A 26,399-nucleotide genomic window follows, 5' to 3' on the forward strand; every position below is an offset into this window, starting at 1 on the left:
CTTTATCCATCTTTTAGTATCACAATTTTCAGGGTTTTTTTCCAACCACCCTTTTCTCCAACATGTAATTTTGATGCAAAAGCTCTCCTGTTGATGGTGCCATTTGAACTGTATATTTGTTAAAAATGTGTATCTGTGAAACTGAAAATATTTGCTTAGTGTGTGCTCGAGGCTGACAAAGAAGCAGAGGTACTCTTCAGTCTTCCTAGAGTATCACAGAGACCGTTTCTACCTCTCAGAGAAGAAGAGAGGAAGGCTCTAAAGATCATCGTCCAGGCTGGAACTCAATCAAGTCATCAGGAGTGGGCGGAGCCAGAGACACATTTCCAGAAGAGTCCAAAGACAAACTCAGCAGTGACTGCTCTAAACACCAAATACTCCAGTTTTTGCATGATTGTTTGGAATGGGTTCCAGGGTGGTGGTCTCCATAGGGATTGTGTTCCTTATTGCTGGTGGGAAAACCTGGGCTGCTGCAAAAACCCAGATCAGCGCTCGTGCCAAAGAGACTCTGAACCAGACCTGGGCGGATGGAGAGGTGGCAGGCCCGCGGCCAAGAGCTCGCAACAACTACCAGCTGAGGATCTACCAGCTCCGGAGGCCAGACACAGAGAAAGAAAAGCAGCAACCTCCACAGAGGCCAGAGGACGCGGGGGGGGCCCCTGAGCAGCTAGGGATAGAAAAACCTGTCCACCGGCTGATACCTATCCAAGGCCCGGATCTGAATCCACACTTTGAGCCGGAAACTAGGGTGTTTCTAAAACACACAGTCTCTGAACTCTGCCACCGTTTGGTTCAGGCTAACTCTAAACACTCCTGCAGGTGATGGTGATCGCTGACCACCGGGTGCCGGTACCTGCCGCCAGCGTGGCAGCCCACTGTGGGGAAGGAGAAGTTGCCGTGGAAGTCAACCAGAACTTATTTGGTAACAGTAGCCAGTTGTTTGTTTGGTTGATTGATCCACCGTGTCTCAGCGTTTGGTCTACATGGAAACATTAAACATGCAGGGGTCAGGTTAGAGGCCCGGACTGGAAAACGGAGCGGATCGTTAAAGACGGGACAGTCGGCACTGATGGCTGCAAATGGCACAGACTCTCTGATCAATATCATGTCTCTGCTAATTTCTTTCACTCTGAGAAAGAAGCATTCTGCTTTCATCTGCTGGTCCGATGCGCTGACTTTACACAGGAGGGAGGGGGGAGAACCTTTTTATTTGTCCTGTAGATGAACCTGAGTGTTATTGACTGGTCCAGGAAAGGAAACAGCCTCAGGTAACGGCTCATTATTTAAATGGCACCTTTCTGCTTTTGTTCTTAGGCAACGGTCAGCTTATCTATCCAAGCGATCTGACCTTAGGAGGCTGCGTTGCTCAATCGACCACCGACCACATCCTGTTGTTCCAGACAGAGTTACACGGCTGCAACAGCATGTTAAATGTATGGATGCCTTTCTGTGTTTTATCTTTTCAACGTTCCACTTTGGCGAACGTTTAAACTCGCTGTTTTTGTGTTTTAATTCAGATGACTGAAGACACCCTCATCTACTCGTTCTCCCTTGAGTATTTGCCGACACCCATCGGTAACACTTTTATTTTAAAAACCAACCCTGCCGAGGTGGTGATTGAATGTCATTACCAAAGGTATGCACAAAAAACGAGCGCCACCTCTGCTGATGCGCATTAGACCTTTCCCATTGTAACCTACTTGCGAGGCTTCTATGTTGAGGTTTTTCATATTTTTCTTTTTTTGGTATAATAGAATGAGTTTATTTTGCTGTACAGCAAAAAGTAATTGTTCAGGAAACGTTGTGTTCCACTCCTTGCCAACAGGGGGAGCTATAGGAAGGCGACTGCCTCCTTTTTCATTAAAAGGTCCAAAACAACTTGCATTATTTAGGTTATTGTAATGTTGTTGGGCTGCTAAAGTGAGGACCTGCTGAATTTTAGGCTCTGACATCGTTTGAACTATCGAAACCCTGATTTTTATTTTCCTCCACAACCTCAACTGTCCCTTTTTCCACATGTGACAGATTTAGATGTAGTTCTTGTTTGAATTGTCCTCTCAGGAGACATTATGTGAGCAGCAATGCCCTGAGGCCCGCCTGGGTGCTGTTTGCCGCCATGATGGAAGCAGAGCAACAGCCGCAGTTTTCGCTGCGTCTCATGACAGGTGGGTGCACGTGGAATCAAATAAGCCCATCCCGGCACTGAGAGTGGGAACTTTTAAATCAGGATTTTACAAACTGTTGACTCTTCTGCGCAAATAAAAATGAACCCCCCACCGTTGAGGATATATCTAATCGAAAAGCCTCTCAGTCAAAAACAGGCCCTCTGCTGTTCCTTATCAATGACGCTGCTATGGCATATTAAGTTATTATAATCTTATTTACGATAACCTTTTATTGCTCTGATATATTCAATCAGCTGCTGCTCTGCTTTTTCCATGCTTTTCTTGTTATTTCTTCTTTTAAATAGAGGACTGGCAGTCCCCACGACCGTCTAACGTTTTCTTCCTGAGTGACGTGATTCACTTTGAGGCGGTTCTTCTCGGTTACCACGTTCCCCTCAGGATCTACGTGGACAGCTGTGTGGCCACTGTGACCCCTGACCCCGATTCCCAGCCCAGATACCCCTTCATCGACAACTTCGGGTGAGAGGAACTGTCCCAGCTACAAAGACGACTGTGAATGCAAACACAGAAACGCTGGTGTTTTTCCAAAATGTCAGCTCGTCATAATAATGGAATATTAGTTAGTCACATTCTCGCTGTAACTCAAGAACATTTACTGTCCTGCAAGGAACCGCTGAGTGTTTATTAACACGCATGTCTTATTTTGCCATATAAGGTGTTTAAGGGACAGCAGGCTGACCGGCGCCAAGTCTTTCTTCCTGCAGAGGAGCCAAGAAGATAAAATTCAGTTCCAGCTGGAAACCTTTAGGTTCCACCAGGACCATAACAATTCAGTACGTACTCACCAGTGTGGGTTTGGTTTAAAATGTTACTTCATACAGCTTTTTTCCCAGCAGAGAGAATGATAATCAATGGTTAAACTACTGTAAAAGTGAAACTTTTGAAGGTTCTTGGAAAAAGCCCAGTTGATACGGTTCAACTACCAGAAATGGGAAATAGTGATGGTAAATATATACAAAATCCATCTGGAATGCACTGCATGCTTCTTTTAAAGGCCGTCATGTCATGGAAGACATACAAATGTATCGGTTTCAAATAACTTTACATAGAAAATGCGTAACAGAGCTCACAGCAGACGGGACAAAAAGAACAAAGAATGAATCTACACAACTGCACCTCCATAGACTGCTAGCCATGTGTTGCTAACTAGCAGCTGGTGGGTAAAGTGCCTTTGGGTAACTTAACTTGTCTCTGTGTACTTTAAGGCTTCTTTCACTGTATAAACAGTGGCACCTAGTGGCCAGCTCGTGTTAAAGCGTCAGTTCAAGACTGGACAATGAAGTTTTTGCACTTTTTAGGTCACTGACATGGATTAACTGTCTTTGATTACATTTATTTCCCTAGGTCCACATCACATGTCAACTGAAGGCAACATCTGTGTCCGGTCCCATCGACTCGCAGCACAAATCCTGCTCATTCTTGACTGAAGCCAACAGGTTGGTTCCCAGCAGGTCACGGTGATGATGGAGATGTGTGCGTCGTCTGTAACGTCACTGGTCTGGGCAGATGGGTGGCATCAGATGGAGACAACATGGTGTGTCGCTGCTGCGAGACCAGCTGTGGTGAGCAGAGACGGAAACGACGGTCGGCAGCAGATGCCGGTACGGTTTACAGGAGCAACGCGACAATCTCACCTGGGGAGGAACCCTGAACACCCAACACCATCCTGACCTGGCTGCATTTGTTCTATTAATCACCTGCTATTCAATTAACTGCATTTATTGTGTGGACCAGTTTTGGGTTAATTGTCCACACAATCGTTTGTTAAAATGGATCCCTGAAGTCTTTTTTTCTTTTTTCCTGAAATGCAATCAGGTTTCCCTCCACACACACAGTGGGAGGGCAGAGCCGGTCTGGGCGTGATCCTGCTGGAGGAGGACACCCAAGAGCTCCCTCAGGAGCCGGCTCCTCAATCCCCAACAGGTGCTGTTCACATCAGCGGAAAATGCACTAAACCTATTAGTTCAGGCTTCACCTTCCAACTCAAAGACCTGGTCCTGATTGCTTTTTGCTATCCTTCCCCCCCCGCCCCCCCAGCCTCCTCTTCCTCCATGGCCTTCTTGTGTGGAGCAGGTGCAACGATTGCTTTCGTGCTGCTGGCGTTGGTCAGTGCAGTCGTCTGCAGCAGGACAAGCAAACCAACAGCTTATACCGTTTGTAGCTAATGTGAGGCAATAAAAAATGTCCATGCTTATTTTTCACCTTAAGTTTTTTTTCTTTGTTTTTTTTAATATTCAATTTTAGCACAGCTTCTGACACCATTAAATCAATTTCAAACAAAACCAATTATGGTGAGTTATGAATGAAAAGGTAAAGGCAGAAGCTTTCCTATGCTAACTGTTGCCACCAACATTCAGAAATGAAAATGAACAACAGATAATTAGTTTCAAAGAGATTCACCATTTTCTTAAATGGAGAATTTCATGTTTTCAAAACTATGCTGGCAAAATTATACTTTTCAAATGTTGTACGGTAAATCTACAAACACCTCTGAGATTATATGAACTCTTAATTGAAAAGCTCCTCTACTGAGTCAGGGACTGTTTTTTTTATCTGTGCATTGAACATTATCATTGTTTTATAGAAAAACGAGTCACGTTTCAGGACATTTGAAAAAAGTGGATCCATGTGGGCATAATCAGCCTTTTTAATGACACCTAATGCTCATTTTTGCAGTTTTATTACTGTTTATGGTCATTTTAAAGGTGGATCCCCACAATTCACGCAATGAATGGAAAAATGAGTAATAGATTAAATGCAGGGTCTTAAAATTTAACACAACTCTGCATTTGTACAAGATTGCAAATGACTGATTATTTTCCCTGTGACGTATTCAATATGTTGTTTCCAAGTTAACTTTTCATCAGTGACAACCCCAAGGACTAATATTAATGTTCCAAATTACCATTGCATTCCCAAAAACCATAACTATTTTCATAATAATTAAGATAATTGGACAAATGGACAAACAGTACTGGACCAATCACCGATCCTTGTGGTACCCCACAGGTAATTTTTCAAAATACTGATATATGCTGATACAACTCCCTCCCATTCAGCTTTACTTTGGGTGCTTTCATTGGGTGTTATAAGTATTGATACCTTCTGTGGCTTTCTAACATAAAAACAATGTTGGTTTAACATTAGCTTAAACTTTTAGCATCAGTGTGCTGCTGCATAATTAGTGACAAAAATAAACGCTAATTTTGCAAAGTACCAAAAGGCTAATTCATGTAATGGATGGCCAGATATGTCGAAGCTTATTTCATGGGGAATTTCTCAGCTCGTGACGATACCGTGCTACCATACATGAGCAGTCACTGTTGTTTGAAATGCTTTGGGCATCTTTTTTACTCAAATGAAGTCAGTCACATGGACGGGACCCTCCAATGTAGACAGCAACCTGAACAGTTGGAGTTGGGAGTCATTTTTAAAAATGGAGATAGAGAGAGCAGAATGAGAGGTCACTATGGTGACAGGATTAGCATGAATGCTGCTGGGATTCCTGTTCGAATGGGTCACGTTTACTGGCATTAGCTGCATTAGCGCAACTGTTGGAAAGATGACGATGCTGAGCTGTGCACTTTTCGCAACAAATCAGCAGACATCTAATGATGAATTGAATTTCCGATAAAGACAAATTGTATTTTACCATTCGATTTTTACCTTTAGGACAAACAGAATGTTTGTCGTTAGCAATATCAGTTATTTATGTTCCTCTTCCCTTTAATCAGCGCAGGTCATCCATTTAAAGACTGAAATGGGTTAAAAGGGGTTAAACTGCTGCCCCCATGAAATATGCCCACAGTGAGTTACTGTGTGTTATTGCTCCTCAGCCATCTTGATTTAATGCCAGACAGGCTTTTCCCAATATTTTTGAAACATTAAATTAACATAAATACACCAAGTAATGTTGGAGAGCCCAGATCATTAAAAAATTGTGACAAATACACGTGTACACGATGAGGAAATAAGCAGAAAAGGTATGAAATGAACCAGAGTGGCAGCCTCGAGTGCTGGATTCATGCATGGATGATTTGCATGGTTAATTTTTAGGAAGCCTGCAGCTGGGCCCGCCACTTCTCTGACATAATTTAATACACTCCGTTTGCACTGAGCTGCCATGTAATTCAATTGAGCTGTGTGAGATTTCTCCATCTTTCTGCTAATCCACATCAGAGACCAAGAAAACCTTTAAAACATGAAAAAAAGGGGGGGCGCGCCATTGGCTCCATGCTGCGAGGTGCAAAATAAACTAACAATTTTTTTTTACTTTCAAGCCATTTCCAGCTTTTCCCTTTGCACCCCCCCCCCCCCCTCCCCCCTCCTCCGCCCACCTCTCATTTTTGCCAGTGGCGGCGCATTCGTGAAATGGGGCTCATCATGAACTGTTGCTCGCAAGCCCGGGAAGACGAATAGACATAATTAAAAAGCCCATAAAGTTGAGAGCAGGGGCTTTTATTACAGTAATATGTGAAGGCCTTGGTTTAATGGGGTGTTTGTTCCCATGTGTGGGGCTGACTGCAGCAATAGTTTATTGCTGGAATGATGCTAATCCCCCTCCCCTCCCCACACCACCACCTCCATCTCCTACACACCAGAAGGGAATAAAAAGCCGAACCTAACATACGGCAGCAGGACGCGTGATGGTGACGAGCAATGTGCGGTGACTCATTCTCAGAGCTACAAGCCTCCGCACACAAAGGTCGTTGGTTCCTACTGAGGTTTTTGTGAGGGGGGGGCTGTCTGAAGACAAGCTCTGGTGGTGCTGCGGCTTGGTATAAAAACCTTACTGGCTTAAAAATGCTCCATTCTGGCCAAAGGTTACTGCAGCACTTTAAGATGACAGGATTGGCCACTAGATGGCGACTTGTTTTACTTTACATTAAGAAATAATGAAGTCACCATGGTAACAGCAACATTTAACTCTCACAAGCTTCCACAGAAACAAAAAACCCCAACAATTCATGTCATCCCTTTATCTCTGATGTCAACAAAATAAAATGAGACATTTGAACTAGTCATAAATCAGTTGTGTTTAAAGCTGCCAGCAGCGTATTAGTGGTTTAATTTCAGTAAAATGCATGAGTCCTAAAAATAACGACAACAAACCACACGGTGGAGCCGCCAACGGAAAAATGTTGCAAAACCAGGAGTTAAACTGTGCACGTGCATGATCGTCCTACTTAATGTGCACCACAACATATTTGAGCTCATGCGGGTTGTTGGACGGGGCCCCTCTCCATTACCTCTCCGGCTAATGCTTCCCAGGCACATGGGACGCATGTGGCAACAGCCAGAGCAGGCAGCAGACTGTAACAGTCGCTAACGACTTGCGCGAGCCACGAGGGGGGGTGGGCGCCATCATGGCAGAGGCGATTACCCGCCTGCAGGGCGGTTATGACGGCACGGGCCGAAAACTGGCGGGCAGAGTGACGCAGGATCCTGAATCAGCCATTTTCCTCGACAGGATGTCTGACCCTTGAGGGCGCGGGCACGCAAACACACTCACACAGGCCATCAAAAGTAATGGTGTGTGTCCTGTAGCAGTCATAGAGGCTGGGGGGGGGGCTGCATAACGACGTTACCGTCGTCGAAGGAGCGTGCTGAGGAGTATCGTTCCACGCCATTGCCGTGCTTCCAGCGCACACAGGTGGTCGGACAGAAGCGGGTATTAACACCAGACTGTTGGGTTGACAGGACAACACTCTTTTATTCCATACGACGCCCTGCGTGTGTCGGCGATTCTTCTGCTGGATAGCATAAAAACAAGCATCGCTGCTGCTCAACGTACGTCTCATGTCCATAAATGAAGAACAGATAGAGATTTTCATGAATGGACCCCATATAGGGTCGCCAAACCGATGCCTGAATTCAAATAAAAGAAAATAATCCTTTAGTTGCATTTGAATTAAATAAATCTGTTTTTTATTTCTGTGGGAAAATTAGTCAAAAATGGGTATAACCCCATTATTTATTTATTCATAGAAACTTGTGGACAACTAAATTATTGATCAAATGAACCCTTTTGCTTTCCCAGTCAAACATGATCTAAAATGATCTGATTCTCTTTCACCTCTGATGTCATAGACGAAGACATTACTCTCTCATGTCTGTACCGCAGCCACGTTCTCGGCCGTATTCTTATATCCTCTGACTCTGAGAACGTGCAGGTTGTGTGCACGTGACCCCTGTCCAGGCCCATAATTAGCCCTCTTAATTATGAGAGAAATAAAGTTGCTTAGGAAGGAAATAGATTTAATTAGCCCGGTCTTTGCCCAGACGCGTGTGCACGCCATCAAACACGCATACATTCGCGACCACGTGCGCGCACAAAACAATTAAGCCTCCTTTATCCTGGCTAATGGCTTCAGCGACTCAGAGCCTTTCTCATTAAAACTATCAATAATATGCTGATTACAAGCATCCACGGGCTCCCTCCTTTATCGAGGCAGAAAAGGGACAAGAGGGGGTCTTGGGGGGTTTGCAGGGGTGGGGCAGTTTGACGGCAAGACCTTATCTGTTGAAACCAATGTTTAAACGGTCGCCCGGAGGAGCCTGGAGAGGCCGCGCTTTATTGTGCGCAGCTTATCTTATCATGGAGGACGCGTGCGTCTTTGGCGCTGAGGAAATTCCAATGAAGTCGGTGTTGCTGAGGGCTTTAATGAGGGGTGATAGCGGGCGCAGGGCGCAGGGCGAGGGCGCCCAACGCCCAACGCCTGCTGGCTTTTCTGTCAAACCGCTCCCGTCTGGCCGTCTGCGCTTCCATAACGTTTAAAGTCTCCCTCTAGTCCGAAAGGGGTCGTTTTTTTGGTACCGCGTGCAGTGATGTATGTGTAGAATGTGACACAATATGCAGGTTTTTCTCAAATGTGTCCCTCAGAGTCTGAGAAATGACGTCACCAATAGCCCATTATCCAGCAGATGGTGGATATGAGCCTTTTATGGGACGGTATCATTTTTATGGAATGTGCGTTGGCATGTGCGTGGCAGTCATGTGACCATAAAGCCTGAACTCGCATTTGGGAGTCACGTTACTGGAAATAATGTGGGTTTTGCGATGTTAGAGCTGTGTTATGCTCCAATTCAAACTGGAGTTTAGCTGCGTTGGCAACCATCCGATCCTCCTCCCAGACAGGTCAACATTTTTATTTACTGTCAAACGATGAGACCTTTATCACCGCACGGTTTAGCAAAGCAATTTCAGTCAGAAATGAGCCGAATCGGCCTTTTTGTGCGAGAGCGAAAGGCGTCTGTCACGCTGGCAGGAAGTGGCACACGTCTGCGCCGTGACCTTCATCCTCTTCCTGCTCTGACAGAACCGGGTGTCCTCCCAGTGGACAGCAGAGGAAAACGGTGGTGTTGACCCCTGGTGCCACGCCTTCGCTCTCACCTACTTCGTCGTGTCCCTGATGGGGGCTGCTGCTGTTTCCCACTTGGAGCTATTGTGAAAGTTGCCTTTCATCCAGGTTTAGGGGTCTCCTGGGGTCACGTGTGTGCCTGATCCACACAACCTCCCCTTTGTTTGGTTCAGAAAAATAAACGCCGACCCGCTTATTTTTCTAAAAAAAGGTTTGCCTTTTGTGCAATTACAGGACTTTCCATCCAAACTGGCGTTTTACCTCAGGACGACCTTAAAGGGGTTGGGATCAGGGAGGATTCATCCACGGAAATCGCCGTTTTTGGGGGGGTTTTTTTCATAAAATTTGTCATAACTGTAGATGAGCCACACGATCCAACGTTCCCATGGTTCCTCATCAGCTGTGCCAACAACAGTACCGCTCAGAACCTCTCTGGCCCAGACCCACCACCCCGCCGACTGGACCAGGTCAATAAATCACCACGCTGGGAAGCATGTGCACCAGGGAAGCTAGCGCGGATGTGACTTACTGCAGAACAGATGTCTTCTCCCACTGAATCAACACCAGACTCAGCACACACGGAACCCAACACCTTCCTTTAAACCACCAAGAGGACGACCACAACAAAAGGCGCCGCTTCCCTTTATTCTCACTCTAGATGTGGGCTCTTTTTTTTTTGCAGACAATGGATGAAAATATTTTGGCCTTGGCGTTTGATGTGGGTTCCTTTTTTGTCCGCTGCTGGTTTTCATGGGAAATGTTTGATCAGAGCGATCAGCTGCACAAAACAGGAACACGGCCACCGACAAAGGGAGGGAGAGAAGCGGAGAAATCCACACCTCTCATTGGTGGGTTCTAATGTACTTACATTTGTCCTCCAGAATATGACCTTTAATCCTGATTGACACCCAGAAAATGGATCAACACGCAAACACGCTCCTTTTATCATTCAAAGTGCGCCACGGCTATCAACCTGAATAAATAAATCTGGCCCTTATCTCCTGAAATAAAACTGGATAAGCTCTCCCACCGGGCCTGGATGGAGGAAACCGTCAGCACCACTATTTTGGTTTGTCTCAGCCTCATACAGAGACAGGATCCTGTTTTTCCCTGTGATCCATCCTCCTGCTTTGTGATCCCCGGGGACTCCTTTTCCTATGTGTTGCGTGAGACCGATGGGCCCCACAACCCAGCCCACACGCACAACATCCCTCTTTTCCTGCCTACAGTGTGTGCAGCCTCCATATCTTTCAGCATTTGATCAATCCAAATTTGAGGGCAGGTGGGGGGAGGGACCCTTCAGGGTTTCTTTTGAGATATATTTACCAACCAGCGTTCCAGGACTGTCAGGCTTACAGCCCGAGGACCAGAACCAGCCCAGCTGAGGGGCCCATCCAATCTGCAGTACAATACACACCTGAAAGATTTATAAAAGTGACATTAGTTGCTTTTTCTGTTGTTAAATTAGGAGTTGTGGACAAAATATGTTGCAATTAAATGACAGTAATTCCTGAATCTGTAAAACACAAAATATGAGGAAACAAAATGGAGTTCTTGCTTTCTGTGGATTTATTTATTTATTTATTGAAGTCCAGCCATATTCCTGATACTCCTGACTTTGGTTTGTCAGAAACGGTCACTTTCAGTCGACTTAATGGTAGTTAATGGTAGTTTCTCATTTCAGAGAACAGAGGCCGTGGAGTCTGATGTTCGGCTGTCAGACGGAGCAACAGCGCCCCCTGCTGGCGACAGTAGACGATGATCAATAAGTGAGTCCGCAGGCACGCTCAATCCAACCCAGACTTTTGTTGGATAAAGGTTTCCACATTTTAGAACTTTTACTCTCGAAAGACATGAATTACATTAATCCAGATGTAACTCTTTTCTTCTGATGCTGCACAGTCTCCTGTTGAACACATCTGGGAAGTTCTGTCATTGGTCTGTTAGTTAATATCTGTTAAAATGACAAATTTAAATGTTAAATATCACCACAAAAACGCACTACGATTCTGTGTAAACGTTTACTTTGCTGTCAGAAATCTGAGCTCTGCTCCCACTGATCCAGAACCCGCAGCCTTCCATAGTGAGCGGCAACGAAATAGTTCTTATAAATTTACAATATTACTTAATCCATATATTCTAAAGTGACACATAAAGTACTATAAAGATATTTTATATAAAAATACAGATTGTACAACTTACTTTACACATTTAATATTGATAATGTGGTGGAATATAGATGATCAAAACACACCAGGCATCTCTTGTATGGGTAATTCAAACTATATCGATATCGGCCACTAGATGGAGCAATAATAAAATTGATCCAGCATATCAGGATTAAAATACTCCGAATCCTATTGAAAAACAATTGTTTTCGACAGTTTTTAAATCAGATATTGGACAAAATGATCTTTTTCCTTTCCAGCTTTTAATAATGTGTAAACCCAGTGGTTTCTGCCATCTCCACAGATGTTTTCTCTGTTTGATGCAGCCAGTGATTTATTTGACCCTTCTCAAACAGACCAGGGGCACGCCAGTCCTAGAACTAGCAAAACTATTTGCAAAATGTCATTCTGTGGTATTTAATAATGAATAATGAACAGTGTAAAATATCCCTTATGAGGAATATTGCTGAATTGAACCAGACTTTCCTACAACAAAAAAGCCTCTTAACATCAGTGATTTCAGCTTTTTGAGGTTTCTGTTATAATGATCAGCTGCACTGGTTTTAATTATAGATGCAGATGGCTGCTTGGCTGCAATATAGGATGTGACTGGTTTTAGCCTGCATACTGACGACCCTGAGTGAACCTCACCATATGCTAGTGAACGGGATCCTGACACAAACTCCTGCAGTATATCACATCAGCAGGGTGTTCTGTGAAACACATGAATTAGAAATTCAACGGCATATAGGGAAGGGTGTTAAAATGTAAGAAAACCCCAGAAAGAAGCGATTGATTACAGTGGGGAGAATAAATATGTTCAGCCCTGAAGAGCAAATTATATATTTTATATATTTTGAAGCGTGCTGCATCTCAAATGAAATTTGTAGTGTCTACTGTATGTCCACCGTTCTACTCTCTCATCTCTGTCAAATAATAACAGCACTTAAAGGTCGATTAGCAGTGATATTGTGTGTGAAAGAGTGTGTTGTCAAGGTACTACTTGGGTTTAACCATCAAAACATACACTCACAGCATGCACACGCACATCTTCCACCCACTCTCCTCCATAAATACACCCTCAGTGTGAGTCACTCAGCAGATAAATCACCATGGTTACAGTAATATAATAATTGCTGTACTCAAAGCACACTGACTGATGATGCTTGGGAGACCACTTGAATGTCATTAAGGAGAAAAGCAACAATGGCCACTCGTTCACGGCATCAGTTATCGACGCCCGTCTGATCTTCTGAGCAGGATGGGGAGGCTCTTCCCCGTTATGTTCTCTTTTATTTAGTCACTTTGTGAAACTCATACTGTGATTATGTTTTTGCATGCACGTGTGCAAGAGCTCAGCCAGTTTCCAAACCTCTGGGATTTGTCTGATAATCACAGGAAGATTAAGGAGAACTGAAGGTAAAAGTTTGAAATTCCTCACTGGAATTCCAACGGCACGCGTCAGTTCTCATCCCCACAATGACAATATAGTTACGGCAAGTCCAAAATCTCTTAAGTGACAGTGGAATTTCTGCACGTTCAACAGTATATCAAGAGAGTTTAACGAGCACATCAGGACGGTTTGTAGCGATAAAATGTGAACCTGTCTTGGTTTTCAACATTAATGTTGCACAACAGAACATTGAATAGTTAAAAATAAGAAGAAAAAAAGCCCTATACGGATTTAGTTATTATTATTAGGATTATCGTTATTATTATTATTGTTGTTGTTATTATTATTATTAGTTAGAAGATTTAGTTTAGAAGTTTAGCTTATAATCAGGCGTTGGTTGGGATGGTTAGGGTTAGGCGAGGTAACTAGGTAAAACATGACTATGAAAGTCCTCTCAAAGACAGAAATTTGAGGATGTGTGTTAGTGAATATAATGAGCTGCTTTCCGCCTGATCTTTCATGGCTTATTGAATATTTTAAATGAGTCTTTATCATGTTGGATAGAGTGATTTAGCACAGAATCCTCTCTGACCCGTTCATAGGCCGGATCAGCCATCGGACAGTCAGGCTTTGAGCTGTGAGCAGATGCTGTAAACTCACCATGTCTGGGGTAGAAATCATAGATTATTGCTGATGTTGCTGAAATTTGTGAGTGAGAACAAGCACCTGGGTCTTGTTTCATCGCCTTTGGATTCCACACACCCTGGCCTTGATGAAATGGCTCCGTTGTCATGGTAACATGACATTTCCCCTTGACATTTCTAAAATGTTCATTTCTCTCCATTACAGCTACTGTGTTTTTATTTTCAGAAATGCCATCGTTCTTTAAGATAATATCATAAATGTCCCAAATTGAGAACACTTTAAAAACACAAATTTCCTTTTACGTTGTTCCGATTTCTTGAGAGGAAAACGAATTGGAGGAAACATAAAGAAAAGGAGTTCTGGAGAAGAAACAGGGAGAAGGAGCTCACAATAAGTAAAGAGGAGCTGAGAGATCTGAAAAAGCTGAAGAAGAGAACCAGCCTAAGAAGAAGAACCATGAATTAAATGCATTCTGCTGCCATGTGTGCGTGTGGATTTTAGATCAAATGGCATCTGTGGAAGTGCGTCTGCAGTTGGGAATCAGTTCATTGTCAGGAGACCACAGCCACCTTCAATCCATCATGTCTGAGACGCTGAGATTAGCAAAATGCTGATCAAAGTTGTCGTGAGAATAACGTGTCCAGTACAATCAAGTCCAGTCGATCAAACCGACTAAAGCCCAAACTGAATCACCCACTGGACTCTTGGTGGTTCAGAGTCCCACAATTCCGATGGCGTGAGGAATTCTAGTGGCGGCAGGAAGTGGAGAATATTAATTGTAAAGGACAAAAGCGAGTAAATAAAAATGTGTTCTGGATTTAATAATGTCACTTTTTGGAAGTCTCACTGGTCATTTGTGCTCCTGGTTATTTCTTTCAACAATTAATTAGTTGTACTGGGTAATCTTTATAGATACCACGATGAAAAAAAAGACAATACTGCTCTGGTACAGTCATTTAATATCACAATTGATTCTATAGTTAGTATATATTCAGATTTAAAGATCATATTAGAAGATTATAATTGCACATTGTCTCCAGAAGAGCTAGGAGCTGCTACGATAGTGAACAGGACCCTTGGGCCCCAGGCCTCCGGTGGAGGAGCCGAGCATAAAGGACCACCCAGGGGAGGCAGGTGATGGTGAGATTGATAATCAGCAGTTATCTCCTGCAAGTGGCACCAAAGCAATTTTTTAACACTACTTTTTAAAATACAAGGCCTAAAATTCTGGTGTTGTGCCGGTTTATGTCAGCTTTGTGACTTTTATCCTTGTCTTGCAATTCCCGCAGGAACAAAGACAGAGAGTTGCAGTTTACCGGGCCTATTTTGGAACTGTCCTTCATTGTCAGACTGCTAAATTCTAATTCACTTGGCAGAAATTCACAACGATTTCTTGAATGAAACAGAATGACACGTGAGGCACTGCTTACTTTTACTGATAAAAGAAAAACTGTCCATCAGTATTGATTCTGATGAAACTGTGCATTCAGCCTGAATGCACACATCTGTTTATGTACTTTCCTCCTTCTGCCAAATGCTCCTTCCTTTGTCTCATCAGGGTTGTCAAGATGCTGCAGTCACCACAGTTTAGCACGTTTGGCCTCATACTAATGGGAAACAAACCCTGGATGAAAGCCAGTTAAGGATCACTAAAATACATGGAGATGTCTGCTCAACGACCTCGGCTGTGCTGAAAGCATCTTTTTTCCCTTTCTTTTTTAAAATTGCATCGAGGTTTCATGGCCAAAATTGATTATTTCAACAAGGTTTGAAAATATTGGAGGAAAAAACATCATGAACCTACTAATATCTCCTCTACCTCTCCTTATTCATCTTGGGATAGTTGCAATTGGAGACATTGTGTGTGTGTGTGCGTGCGTGTGTGTGTGTGTGTGTGTGTGTGTGTGTGTGTGTGTGTGTGTGTCTTTTAATTCTCCCCTTCATATATGTTGAGGGCACGCTCATGCTCTCCCTCCCTCGCTTTTTCGTTCAAATTGTTCATTGTCGGGGCTTGTTGGGGAGTAAAATTGAAAACTGAAATTGTACATGTGCATTTTTTTTTAATTAAATCTGGTGAAATTGTGTAGAAATATTGGCCAGTTAAACATGAGGTCTGTTTGAGTTTTCATGAATCTTTTACAGCTGAAACTGTACTTACTCCCACTTACGGTGGGAGTCTGTAGAGTTAGTGTTAGTTAATGTTTTTAATGTTTAAAAACCAACTTTTTCTGCAAAGTATGTCATTTTTATATTATGGGGACATAAACGGACAGTTATGGCAAAATATGGAGCCCGGCATTTTTAAGCCTCGCAACTTTAGGTCAAGTGATTCCAATCAAGGGCGCGATAACATTGCTAACGTAACATCACAAAATGGAGGGAAATTCAATGCTTGGAACATGTGCTCCACCAACAGAAACCATTACTGTTAGGAGTCCCGAGTGTTTCCCTCTCCCCCTCCCCATCTGTGTCTTGTCCCTTCTCAGGCTGGGCGGAGCGGCCTCCAGACTCCCCCCCCCGCCGTCGGGCGGTTGTCACACACCTGAGACTGATCTCCAGCCAGTCACCCAGCCTGGTCAACTCCCCCATCATTGCCAGTTCATTGTCATTGAACCCCCATATAAAATTCACTGATCGTGGTGGGGCTGCATATATGTTTTGTGTGGTGCGGCTCTAGTTATACACCAAACCTTTGGTAAAATCCTAAAAACAGGATGTTTAACTTTGTGTTTCGTCGTATGTAATGAGGCCCTGATCCAGCAGGTTCTGCTCTTTTAAAATATGCTTTATCTTTTTAATTTCTTTTCTGTTTTTGAGAACCATCATGTCAGGTTTCTTCACTTCTTTCATTTTAATGTGTCTGATGAATTCATTTTAATCTCATTAACTTCGCCAAGGAGGTTATGTAACAGCTGGCTTTTATCTGTTTATAAAAAATAAAAATTGACAACTACAAAAGGAGCATATGATTACATTTTGGTGATCTTCCAGATTCTGGAGGGACTTTGACCTCACTAATACATATCTTTGATCATAAAGCAACTACTGTGTCATTTCTTTGATCATAAAACAACAGCTGTGTCATTTCTTTGATCATAAAGCAACTACTGTGTCATTTCTTTGATCATAAAGCAACTACTGTGTCATTTCTTTGATAATAAAGCAACTACTGTGTCATTTCTTTGATCATAAAGCAACAGCTGTGTCATTTCTTTGATCATAAAGCAACTACTATGTTATGTAACCTTTTATTAGTACTCCCCATGATGTCAGGTGTGTCACAATTTGTGAGGAACTGACGTGCTTGATGGAGGTTTGAGCTCTTCTTTCCTATACCCTAGCAAGGCGGTTATGTCACAGTTGGTGTTTGCTCAGGTTTGTCATTCTATTAGCAAAATAATCCAAAACAGATTTTAAGGCAATTTCAGGAAAGGTTAATAATGGGTCACGGGAGATCCCATTAAAGTTTGGTGATGTTACAGATTCCACAGAGACTTTGACCTTTGATCTTCAAAAAATCATAGGTGATGCTCAAAGCCAAAGGTCTGGCAACCTTGTGTTTTATGTAGCATTGAAAAGCTACTGCCGAATCTGTTGAGTGAAAAATCTTTATTTTTTTTAGTTGAACTAGTTTTTCCCATGTATCAGTAGATTATTTTTTTCACTAAATACTAGTCATTTATTGCTACATTTGTGTAGAATGTAACAGATGAATAAATTAATGTATCCATCTGTGCTCACATTAAATGTGTTGGGTTGTTTTTTGTTTTGTTTTACTGTTTTTATTCAGGGTTCTTTATGAAGGTAAATTTGGTCAGCTGTTTTAATGATAGCGTGATCGGAGGGCCATACATATTACAGTACAATTTGGGCCACTATTTTGTGTTTTATATTTTGCTAAAACACAAGTGCATTTGTTAGACATTTTAAACATGTATGGATGTCCATGCGTAACCTTTATCTTTGCAGAAACGCACGGCCTGAGCTTCAGGTTCATGCTAAGCAAAGCAGTAGAAGGTTGAACTCTACCTATAAAAATGAGATTTGATCCAAATGAAATTTTGTGAACATTCTCTCCAAGCTTCATTGAGGGATGTTCATTGATAGTCTGTTTTTCTCTTTTGAATGCATTCTCTTTTCAACAGGAAATGTCTGGCTCTGTGTTTACTAACTTCCCCAAAGAGGTTTGCCCTCTTAACCAATTCAAGTTCAACTCACGCCGAAAAGAACTGAAACGGGAGCGTTTGCAGCATGTGGACATAGATCAGGTGGTGAGCCAGCTAGATGTTGGTGTTCTTCAAAAGCATTTAAAAATAACCATCTACAGCAACCTGGACAGGGAACGATGTCACATGTGCATGAGCCCCATAGATCCAAACCTGCTCAAGCTCTTTCGGTTGGCTCAGTTGTCATTGGAGTGGAACATCTACTGCCAGGAGACTCTCATATCCAACTGCAACCAATTTAAGGGAGAACATGATAAACTAAAGACTCAGGTCACTGAGCTTAAGGTACAGTTGTTAAATGCTTCCTCTGGTTCTGTTCATGACCCTCTGCTATGTCAGATAACTAGTGTCCTTTAAGCTTTTTCTTAAATGGAAGGCTTTTCTTAATAGGAAACACATGATTCTGTATGCTTTCTATTTCCTTTCTTTTGGCCAAAGTTCAAAGTTTAACTCTGCTCATGGGTCTGAAAAGGTTAGGGATTTAAATCTAATTTAATTGTCTGAAATACTATGAGAATCCACTTGAAACATTCATTTAGATGGCTATCATTGTGTCTTTTTGACCACCAGGAGCACAACCAGAGGCAACAGAGCTGTTGTGAGATGTGTGTTGTGAACCAGGAGGAAAACAAGAGGCTGTGTGAAGGGAAGATGAACCTCCAACAGGAATTAATGCAAATTCAGAAAGAAAAGGAGAAACTGTACAGTGAGATGTTGGGGTTGCTGCAGGAGAACAGCACACTGCAAACGAAGGTGCTAACCACTAACGCTACTTGGAGTAGTAACTTATGGTTTTATTGAGCAAGTGGGCATCTTGGTTAGCCCAATTTCAGGCTAATATGTTTATAGTGGAAACTCAACTGAATTTTTTTAATCTCATATATTGCAATCAGTGTTTTGATTTTACAGGTCGCAGAGCAGAATTCCATGCAGCACAGTATTAAAACTCAGCATGACTTTGAAAAGACTCAGGTATATTTATTTAATTATTGATTGCATTTGTCATTCAACATGTAAAAGTCGGCTATTTTGCATTCTTGTTATAAACAAAGTTCATTTTCCCTCCTTTTTGGTCTCCCAGCTGTTGAAAAAACTTAACAATTTGCAGTCATCAACATCAAAACTACAGGAGCAAAACCAAAGACTGCAACAAAAAACCAAAAGACTGGAAGAACAGAAGGCTGGGTGGCTACAGGACAAGAGACTGCAGCAGGAAAATGAAAAGAGCCGGAAGCATCAAACCACAATGACTGAGCAGGAGCAGGTTAACATGATAATATTTCTACTATCTGGCCATAGAGTGCTGTTAACGTACAAGTTGCTGTTCAGGAGAAAAAAATAATCAGTGGTGGGCCACCAGGGCCAGCAAGGCATTCTCAGCTGGTGTAAATATAAGCCAAAAAGGGAAAAAAAGGCAATATAATAACTCTCCATATTCCGATCTCATCATGCCATATCATATCTAAATGGTCGCACTACTTCCAATGTAGGTAGAGTTTTTATCTAATCATATTTCAGCTAATTTGTGTTGTCAGGTGACATCAGATGTGGTGGAAAAGTGAAGGTAGAGGCAGAGGAGATAAGGACAACATGACTATAAAAACTGTGCTGATACAAGATGCAACACTAACACCAACAATTACTGACATGTCTGGTTCTTTATACTTAAGTCTGACGCTAACGCTAATCTTCCCTGCACAAATAACATTTCTGTCAGTTGCGCAATCGCAAGCGCTGTCAGACCGAATATATAATGAAATTAGGCAATAGCGTGCCGCAATATTGTTTACAACAGGCGTGTCCAAACCCAGTCCTCAAGGGCCGCAATCTATCCAGGTTTTGTATCCTACCTGGACAATGCATTCACCAGGGGTCCTACTTCCCTTGTTGAAAGGGTTTTTTGGCTCGTAGGACAGAAAACCCAGCTGCATTGTGAGGACTGTGCTTGGAAACTCCTGGTTTCCAAGATAACCCCAATTAATTTAGGTAGGACTAAACAGGACGTCACTAAAGGCCTAGCTGTGCGATGCGCGACCTGCCACTTATAGAAAATATGATTATAAATAGTTTGTAATAAATTTTGACACTATAAGTTCTCATTTATTGTATGTTTTGCTGTTTCTCATGTTTGTGATGATCCATTCAGATTATACCAGCCGGGTCAACAAAAGATACAGAAGAACACAATGAGACACAGCACGAGGCCATTAGCTGTTCTAACGGCGACAGTTCTTCTCAGAGGAGAGCAGATGGTACTTTCACCCCAAAGTAAGACAATAAGTGGATAAATGGATTATTATGATTATTGTAGATTCATGGGTTAGCAGATTTTTTATGGTTTTCTTATATGTTTGTGCAAGTGATTGTAAAAGATTTAAAAAAAACAATGGAAAAAAACCCAAGTAGAAAACTTACTTCCTGATTGATTTTGATACCTTCCTCACAATTACAAAGGAGCCCATCTTCTCAGCCAGAAGTACTACAGAGGCGCAGTGGTGATTTACAGTGTCCCTGCGTCCTCATGCATCGGTCGACTGCTGGTCTTCCAGACAAGGTCGCGTCAGAGGCTGGTTCTGATCATGGAAACAGAAGTAAGTTCTGGATTGATGACAATTATAAATCCTCCATCAGGTGAAACTGTCGACTACTTACTGTAGCAACAGTCCAAAGACATGTTGATGCAGATAATCTATTTTTGTAATTAAAGTAAATTGTTTAAAGTTACAAATCTCTGCACCAGAGACAGAAGATGAAGAACAGGAGGAGAAAGAAGAGGGGGAAGAACAAAAAGAAGATGAGGAGGAGGATGAGGAAAAGGGAACAGAGCTGATGGACACCAGTCACTCTTCCGTAGTTGAAAGTTCTTCTGAAAGGAGCCCAAAAGAGACCAAACCCTCCTCTGCACCAAAAAAGGCCACCTCACTGAAGTATGCCAATAAAAAAAGAGAAATTTGTTGCAATAACTGCATTGTTTTCTCACATGTTTTATTTATTTGTACAGAAGATAGTGATTCATGCGTTTTTGAATCTAAAAACACATTAAACCTAATAACGCCTGATCTTAATTATGCAGGAGTTCAACTTCTGAAAACTCTGATGATAGGATGACTCAAGTGAAAGAGCAGCCAGAAAAACGCCAAAATGGCGAACCAGACAGGCCCCGTGCAACCACGGCCGTGTCCACCGTTGGTCCAGAAGAGAGTCTGGAGTCAGCGGAGTCGGAGGTTGATTCCCTCACGCTGCAGTGGTGTGAAAAACTCCAACAGACGTTTCAGCTCATGAAAGATCAACGGCCAATTATTCAGAAGTGTTTAACGGAGAGGCTAAATAAATTGGGCATGAAACCTGTAAGTTCACGTTGTTAATTACAGTTTACAATCTCCTCGATTGTATCTGTCGCTTCTCATTTTTTCCACTCCAAACGATTTAGGATCAGGCTGGTCTGAAAGAGGATGAATACAAGTCCATCTTGTTAAAGATGCACACAGACCTGGAGAAAAGTAAAGTGCTGAACCCTTACTACAGGAAAATCCAAGCAAAGCTGTGCAACAGAGTGGAAAAAAGGACACTCATGAAGATGCCTCCTGGCGTGGTATTTAGCCGGAGAAAAGGTGTTCAGAGTGAGTGCATAGAAGATGAAAGAGCACATGGTTTCAAAGAAGTGAAACAAGCTGAATCCCAATCTTGTAAAGAATGGAGAAACCAGATAATTTCCAAAGAGCTGATGGTTAAAATGGATGCCAGAGTCTTTAATATCAACATTGTCATATTAGCCCTTTGTTTGCAGAGGTTCACTCGTGATCTAATCCTAAAATTCTCACCAGTATCAAAAACCATACAATCTGTACCATTTCGAATGGCCGTTTTTCCTTGTGTTCTATCCAGAACGTAGATACGTCTGTCCTTTGGAGACCATACCAGAAGAGTCAGAGGATGATTCCACTGAGCTGCACAGTTGTGGATAAAAACCAAATCTCCACAGCAGCGACGGCAGAAAAGAATAGAGCAGTAAATTCTAAGACTGCCATTACCTGACCCTATTATGGAGGAAGGGAATGCAGGCTAAAATGTCACACAATCTCTTTTCCTTTTAAACATGTTTCTAAAGAAATAACAATGCAAAGCACACTTATTAAAAAAACAAAGAAACAAAAAAAAACATCTGGACTCCTGATCATTCAGAAAAGATTGTAAAAATTGTATGTAGTTGAACTGACTCAAGGACTTTCTGCCACTATTATCAAGAAAAGACAATTCCAACCTCTCCTTTCCTTTATACGTGTGGGTAACAACCACAGCAAAGATGTCTTGTCATTCATTGACATTTCCATTCATGTTTTATCTATTTGTTCAGTTCAATAATTATAGCAAGGACCAAGGCAACCTTATAATTAAGAAACCTATGGTCTCCCTATAAATACACCCTTTATGACAACATTACCTTAGTTTTATTTATTGTCTATGACTTTTTCCAATTAATTTCAAATCACTTTTTCTGTAGCATTTCAGTTCAGAATATCAAAACATTTTTCAGAAAAATATTTTTAGTGTAAACCAACAGCCAAAAAACAACCAACAGCATCTGAAAAATAGAAAAAAATAATTGTTGGTGTGCGGTGCTGCTTATGTTCTTTTTGTTCTATAAATCATCTCAAGAATGATGTAAGTGATCACAACGTATCACAAAACTTTATATGGGGGGAGGGGGCTGAACTCTAGATAAAGGCATTTGATTAGATTAGGTTATTTTCAAATGACCATTTTATAGGGAATTTATAGCGCTTCCATATGCACCTACTGTAAATCAGACTAGACTTTTCGCTCAATTGGCTTTAATAATTTACTCAACCGGACTTCCTGTCTATGTAGCAGTTTGCACTAGTCCACTGGGGAACACAATATTTGTGGAGTTGGGTCTGACGGCTGTTTTTAACTCATTTTTAGCTCCGGAATCTAAAACTGATCTCAGTTTTCCTCTATCACATCAACTTTTTGAACTATAGGATCCCCTATAGGTAGTTCAACTATCCCTATATTGATAGCTGCACACACCGTCTCTATTGTGACTGCACCAACAAGTTGCCTGGTCGCTGTAGATGAGTCCAGTTGTAATTAGCTGTCAAGTCTCACAGCAGCTAATCAGTGGAATTGTGCTTATCTGGAGGGCGAGCTGTGGAGGAAAAAAATGACATTATAGAAAAAACTGACCGCAATTCAATTTGAGATTTAATCACCATAAAACTCTAACTCAACGGATTTTTATTTTTTAAAAATTGTTCCCCAGTGCAGTCAAGCCACCTCCCCCCAGCTAGCTGGAGATTTGCATTGGTTTTTATCAAGAAGAACTTTAGGCAGCGAGGTAGCAGCCAGAGCTAAAGCAACAGCAGCGCTGGACATATTTACATGTCAGTACGCCACGCAGCATCGTCCCCATGGATCCATGCCCCTGGGCTCCTTTACAGATGGGCATCATTGAGGGTCAAGGACTGGCTCTGACATCATACACTCATTGCCTATTCTCTACTCACTATATAGGGAATCGACTAGAAGGAACCTTCACTGATAAACTGAAAGCCAACTTTTGGACCCTATGCTGGTGAGCTTTAAACAATGCCATAGTGTTGCTGAATAAATTTGTCCCACATCAACATCAGCGCTGGTCTTATTTATTTTAGGTAGATTAATAAATATATTACACTCACTTGTTGTTTGATGATGTACTGGCACTACTATGCCCATAATAATTACATATTTATTATTTATTGATAATTAATGTCATGTATTGCTTCTCACACATACCAGCAAAGGATGATGGGATATAGTGCTTTCACAATTCATTGCGGGATACATCGAGTGCAATAAATGGGTCCTAATATTCAGATATGCTCAACCTTTTTAGGCCACAATTTCTTGCTTCCACCTCCTTACTTGAAAGAATATATGATGGTAAACAAAAGACCAAATCATTTTTTTCAGTTGTTAAATTGTGAAGATTTTAGTAGTTCTTAAAACAAATGTCAAGAGGAACAAACTGCTGTGCTATACAGAGAAACTGCTTCTTGGACAGGGATTGTGAAAAGGTGATAAAGGCTGCAGTTAAACAACTCACTGTGAAACAGCACTATTTAACGCATAATCCAATGCATTCAACACATAGAATCAGGTATCTTATATTGGTAGGAGTTGTGATAAGCAGTTCTGATAATTGTGTGGTTCCTTGCTGCTCTTGCTGCATGTATCCATGTGTTTTATGTGTCCAGTTTATGCTGGCACATTTGTTTGCAACTGCGTGGGTGTTATGGAGAACTATGCTGGCAGCAGCCTTTTTTTTTTAAAACAAGTGCCTCCTCTGCATCGAGATCAATACATTAGGCCTTGAGGGGGATGAGCCGGACCCATGTGAGCACTTTCTTATAATCATTTGCATGCCAAACATACTTTTTTTTAATAATTTTATATTCAGATATCCCTAGATTCTTTTTTCTGAATCAATGCTGATGGCAGGAACATCACTAAATACGTTTACTCAAGTACTTTAAGTAAAAATAACTGTCGTTGCATTTGAGAATTCATTTTCCTGGTATTTTAAAGGACAAATATTTATGTCACTCTGCAAGGAGTTGCAGATTTCACACTGATTTACACCCACAACATAGCAGTAAATTAGCATCAGTCGTAACTAAAAAATAAGAAAGAATAACTGAGTATAATTCTAAAAAAATATGAGTATTGCCACCTGTGTGGTGAGTGCCAGATGTCGTACATTGTCCCATGGCTGCCATCACCTGTATAAGCCCAAATCTTTTATTTCTGTGAATTTCAACAGTATATTTGATCAAGCATTAAAGTTCTCTTTTGTGTGCATGAAAGACATTAACATCACTCTATGGCAGCATGCTAGTCATGTCTTACTGATACTGACAAACACACTTTCATTCTCAGTGGCGTTCCAATGAGTCGAGCAATCTGTGACCTTGATGATCATTGTTCATGCCCTCAATGGGCGGCGCACAGAGTTGGCAGTAATCAGTGGGACTAGATCCCCACCTCCCTTTCAATTCTGGCGATATTTGTCACACGCTCCTTGTTGACTTGTTGCTCCTCCTGCTGACAATTGATGACTCTGTGCGACTGCACAATCAAGCCAGCTGTATGCAATTAGCCTGCATGCAAAGGTGCACACGCGTTAGCCTCTGCAGAGCATCAACTGGATTTATGATGATGGGATTTCTGTGGTGATTATTTTGAGAGGTTTAAAACAATGCTGGCATGCATTGCATCACATAAGTCAGCGTACCACTTTAAGAATGCAGTTCTTTGTTTATTACACGTTTTAAATACATATTCTAAATATTTACATCAGAAATTGTTCCATAAATGATAAATGCTTTGACTGACATTAGGATAGAAGCATCAGATAGTGTGTTTTTGATGCAGTAGTTAATAAGTAAATTTCAATAATTATTGTTATATTTCCCTAACGTTTTCATCGGTCTTTGTTGACAGACAGTCACTGGTTCATAAATCAGTGACTACATCTTTCCCCAAGGGAGATTCACTGTTGTTTCCAAGGTAACAAGCACCCCCCTCCCCCTTCCATTTACCCTTGGTTCGTCTGGATCGTACCATCTGGACTGTAGGGTGTGAAAGTGTTATAGATTAAATGTAGATTGACTATTGTATTCAAGTGGAAGAAAATACAAGGCTACACTAAGTAAAAGTGAACTATCAATATTAGTTATAGTATTTAAGGGGAAATAGTGGCTTATAGAGGTGTTGTTGATATTTAGATCGCAGTGAAAATCCCCCCTAGCGGAGTACCTTCAACACTTCATCGAACTGTCAAAATCGCTTGTTGCTTCCTACCTTAGCCTTAAAAGTAGTTAGCGAGCTAGCACGTAGCTACTGGCAAGCTACTTCAGTCCACAAACAGGAAAGGCAGAAAAAGTTTGCTATTTACCGGGAATAAGGAGAAGAGTGAGCCAGAAAGCGTTTCCACCGTCCTATCGCGGACCGTGTGCCCTGTTTCAGACGGCACAGCGCTCTCGACAGGCGGCCGCTTCGCCAAGTACAGCTGGATGTGACAGGTTCGTCATCAGGTAAGCAGCAGGTAGTTAGCTTGGATGCTAGCACACCCAGCATTTGTTCTTATGTTACAAACGTGTTGCTGCTTCAAAGCGTATGCAGCTGCCATCTGTCAGCCTGCGAAAACGGCCGTAGCTGTGGTATGTTCAGGCAGAATTGTCTTACACTAGTGATTGTTTTGCTAGCTGTGTTATTGAAACCTTTTACTCGGATAGCTAATGCCATTCAGTGAAAGCAGCTCCATTAAATAAAATCAGATTATATCAGGGTGCGCCCTCCCGGAGCAGTGCTTTCAGGAATAAGCTGTTTGTTGCTACTCAATTACTTTTAATGAC

At 42.0% G+C, this 26,399-nt stretch overlaps 3 protein-coding genes and 1 long non-coding RNA gene across 15 annotated transcripts in view; 3 read left to right on the plus strand and 1 right to left on the minus strand.

The window, feature by feature from the left end:
- The first annotated feature begins 279 nt into the window (after window positions 1–279).
- LOC101065888 (zona pellucida sperm-binding protein 3-like) lies at window positions 280–4,393 on the plus strand. Its single transcript, XM_011606104.2, has 11 exons — window positions 280–748; window positions 820–922; window positions 1,315–1,433; window positions 1,518–1,636; window positions 2,062–2,165; window positions 2,471–2,645; window positions 2,842–2,959; window positions 3,531–3,622; window positions 3,693–3,787; window positions 4,002–4,109; window positions 4,224–4,393. Exons 1-11 carry the CDS (start codon window positions 404–406, stop codon window positions 4,349–4,351), a joined length of 1,506 nt encoding a protein of 501 aa, XP_011604406.2. The 5' UTR covers window positions 280–403; the 3' UTR covers window positions 4,352–4,393.
- A 6,743-nt stretch (window positions 4,394–11,136) lies between these two features.
- LOC115250637 (uncharacterized) lies at window positions 11,137–26,079 on the minus strand. The gene is made up of 4 exons (XR_003889208.1): window positions 25,940–26,079; window positions 23,032–23,149; window positions 20,395–20,552; window positions 11,137–11,501 (listed from the first exon to the last, which is right to left on the minus strand). It is a non-coding gene; the product is annotated as an uncharacterized lncRNA (long non-coding RNA).
- Window positions 18,576–22,031, plus strand: LOC115250636 (chromogranin-A-like). The gene is made up of 9 exons (XM_029839870.1): window positions 18,576–18,732; window positions 18,889–18,951; window positions 19,061–19,243; window positions 20,126–20,247; window positions 20,434–20,570; window positions 20,720–20,906; window positions 21,053–21,326; window positions 21,410–21,599; window positions 21,865–22,031. Exons 1-9 carry the CDS (start codon window positions 18,583–18,585, stop codon window positions 21,942–21,944), a joined length of 1,386 nt encoding a protein of 461 aa, XP_029695730.1. The 5' UTR covers window positions 18,576–18,582; the 3' UTR covers window positions 21,945–22,031.
- Window positions 25,813–26,399, plus strand: part of mbnl2a (Muscleblind-like protein 2a-like) — a 37,984-nt gene continuing 37,397 nt past the window's right edge. For 9 of the 12 annotated variants that reach the window (XM_029839525.1, XM_029839529.1, XM_011606053.2 and 6 more), the window contains exon 1: window positions 25,814–26,078. The gene's annotated coding sequence lies outside the window, so the exon portion shown is untranslated. Of the gene's footprint in view, window positions 26,079–26,399 lie in introns of all 12 variants that reach the window. The other 3 variants (XM_029839530.1, XM_029839534.1, XM_029839524.1) reach the window with 2 other exon arrangements.

The sequence above is a fragment of the Takifugu rubripes genome, chromosome 8, assembly GCF_901000725.2.
Source record: "Takifugu rubripes chromosome 8, fTakRub1.2, whole genome shotgun sequence".
NCBI classification, from domain to species: Eukaryota; Metazoa; Chordata; class Actinopteri; order Tetraodontiformes; family Tetraodontidae; genus Takifugu; species Takifugu rubripes.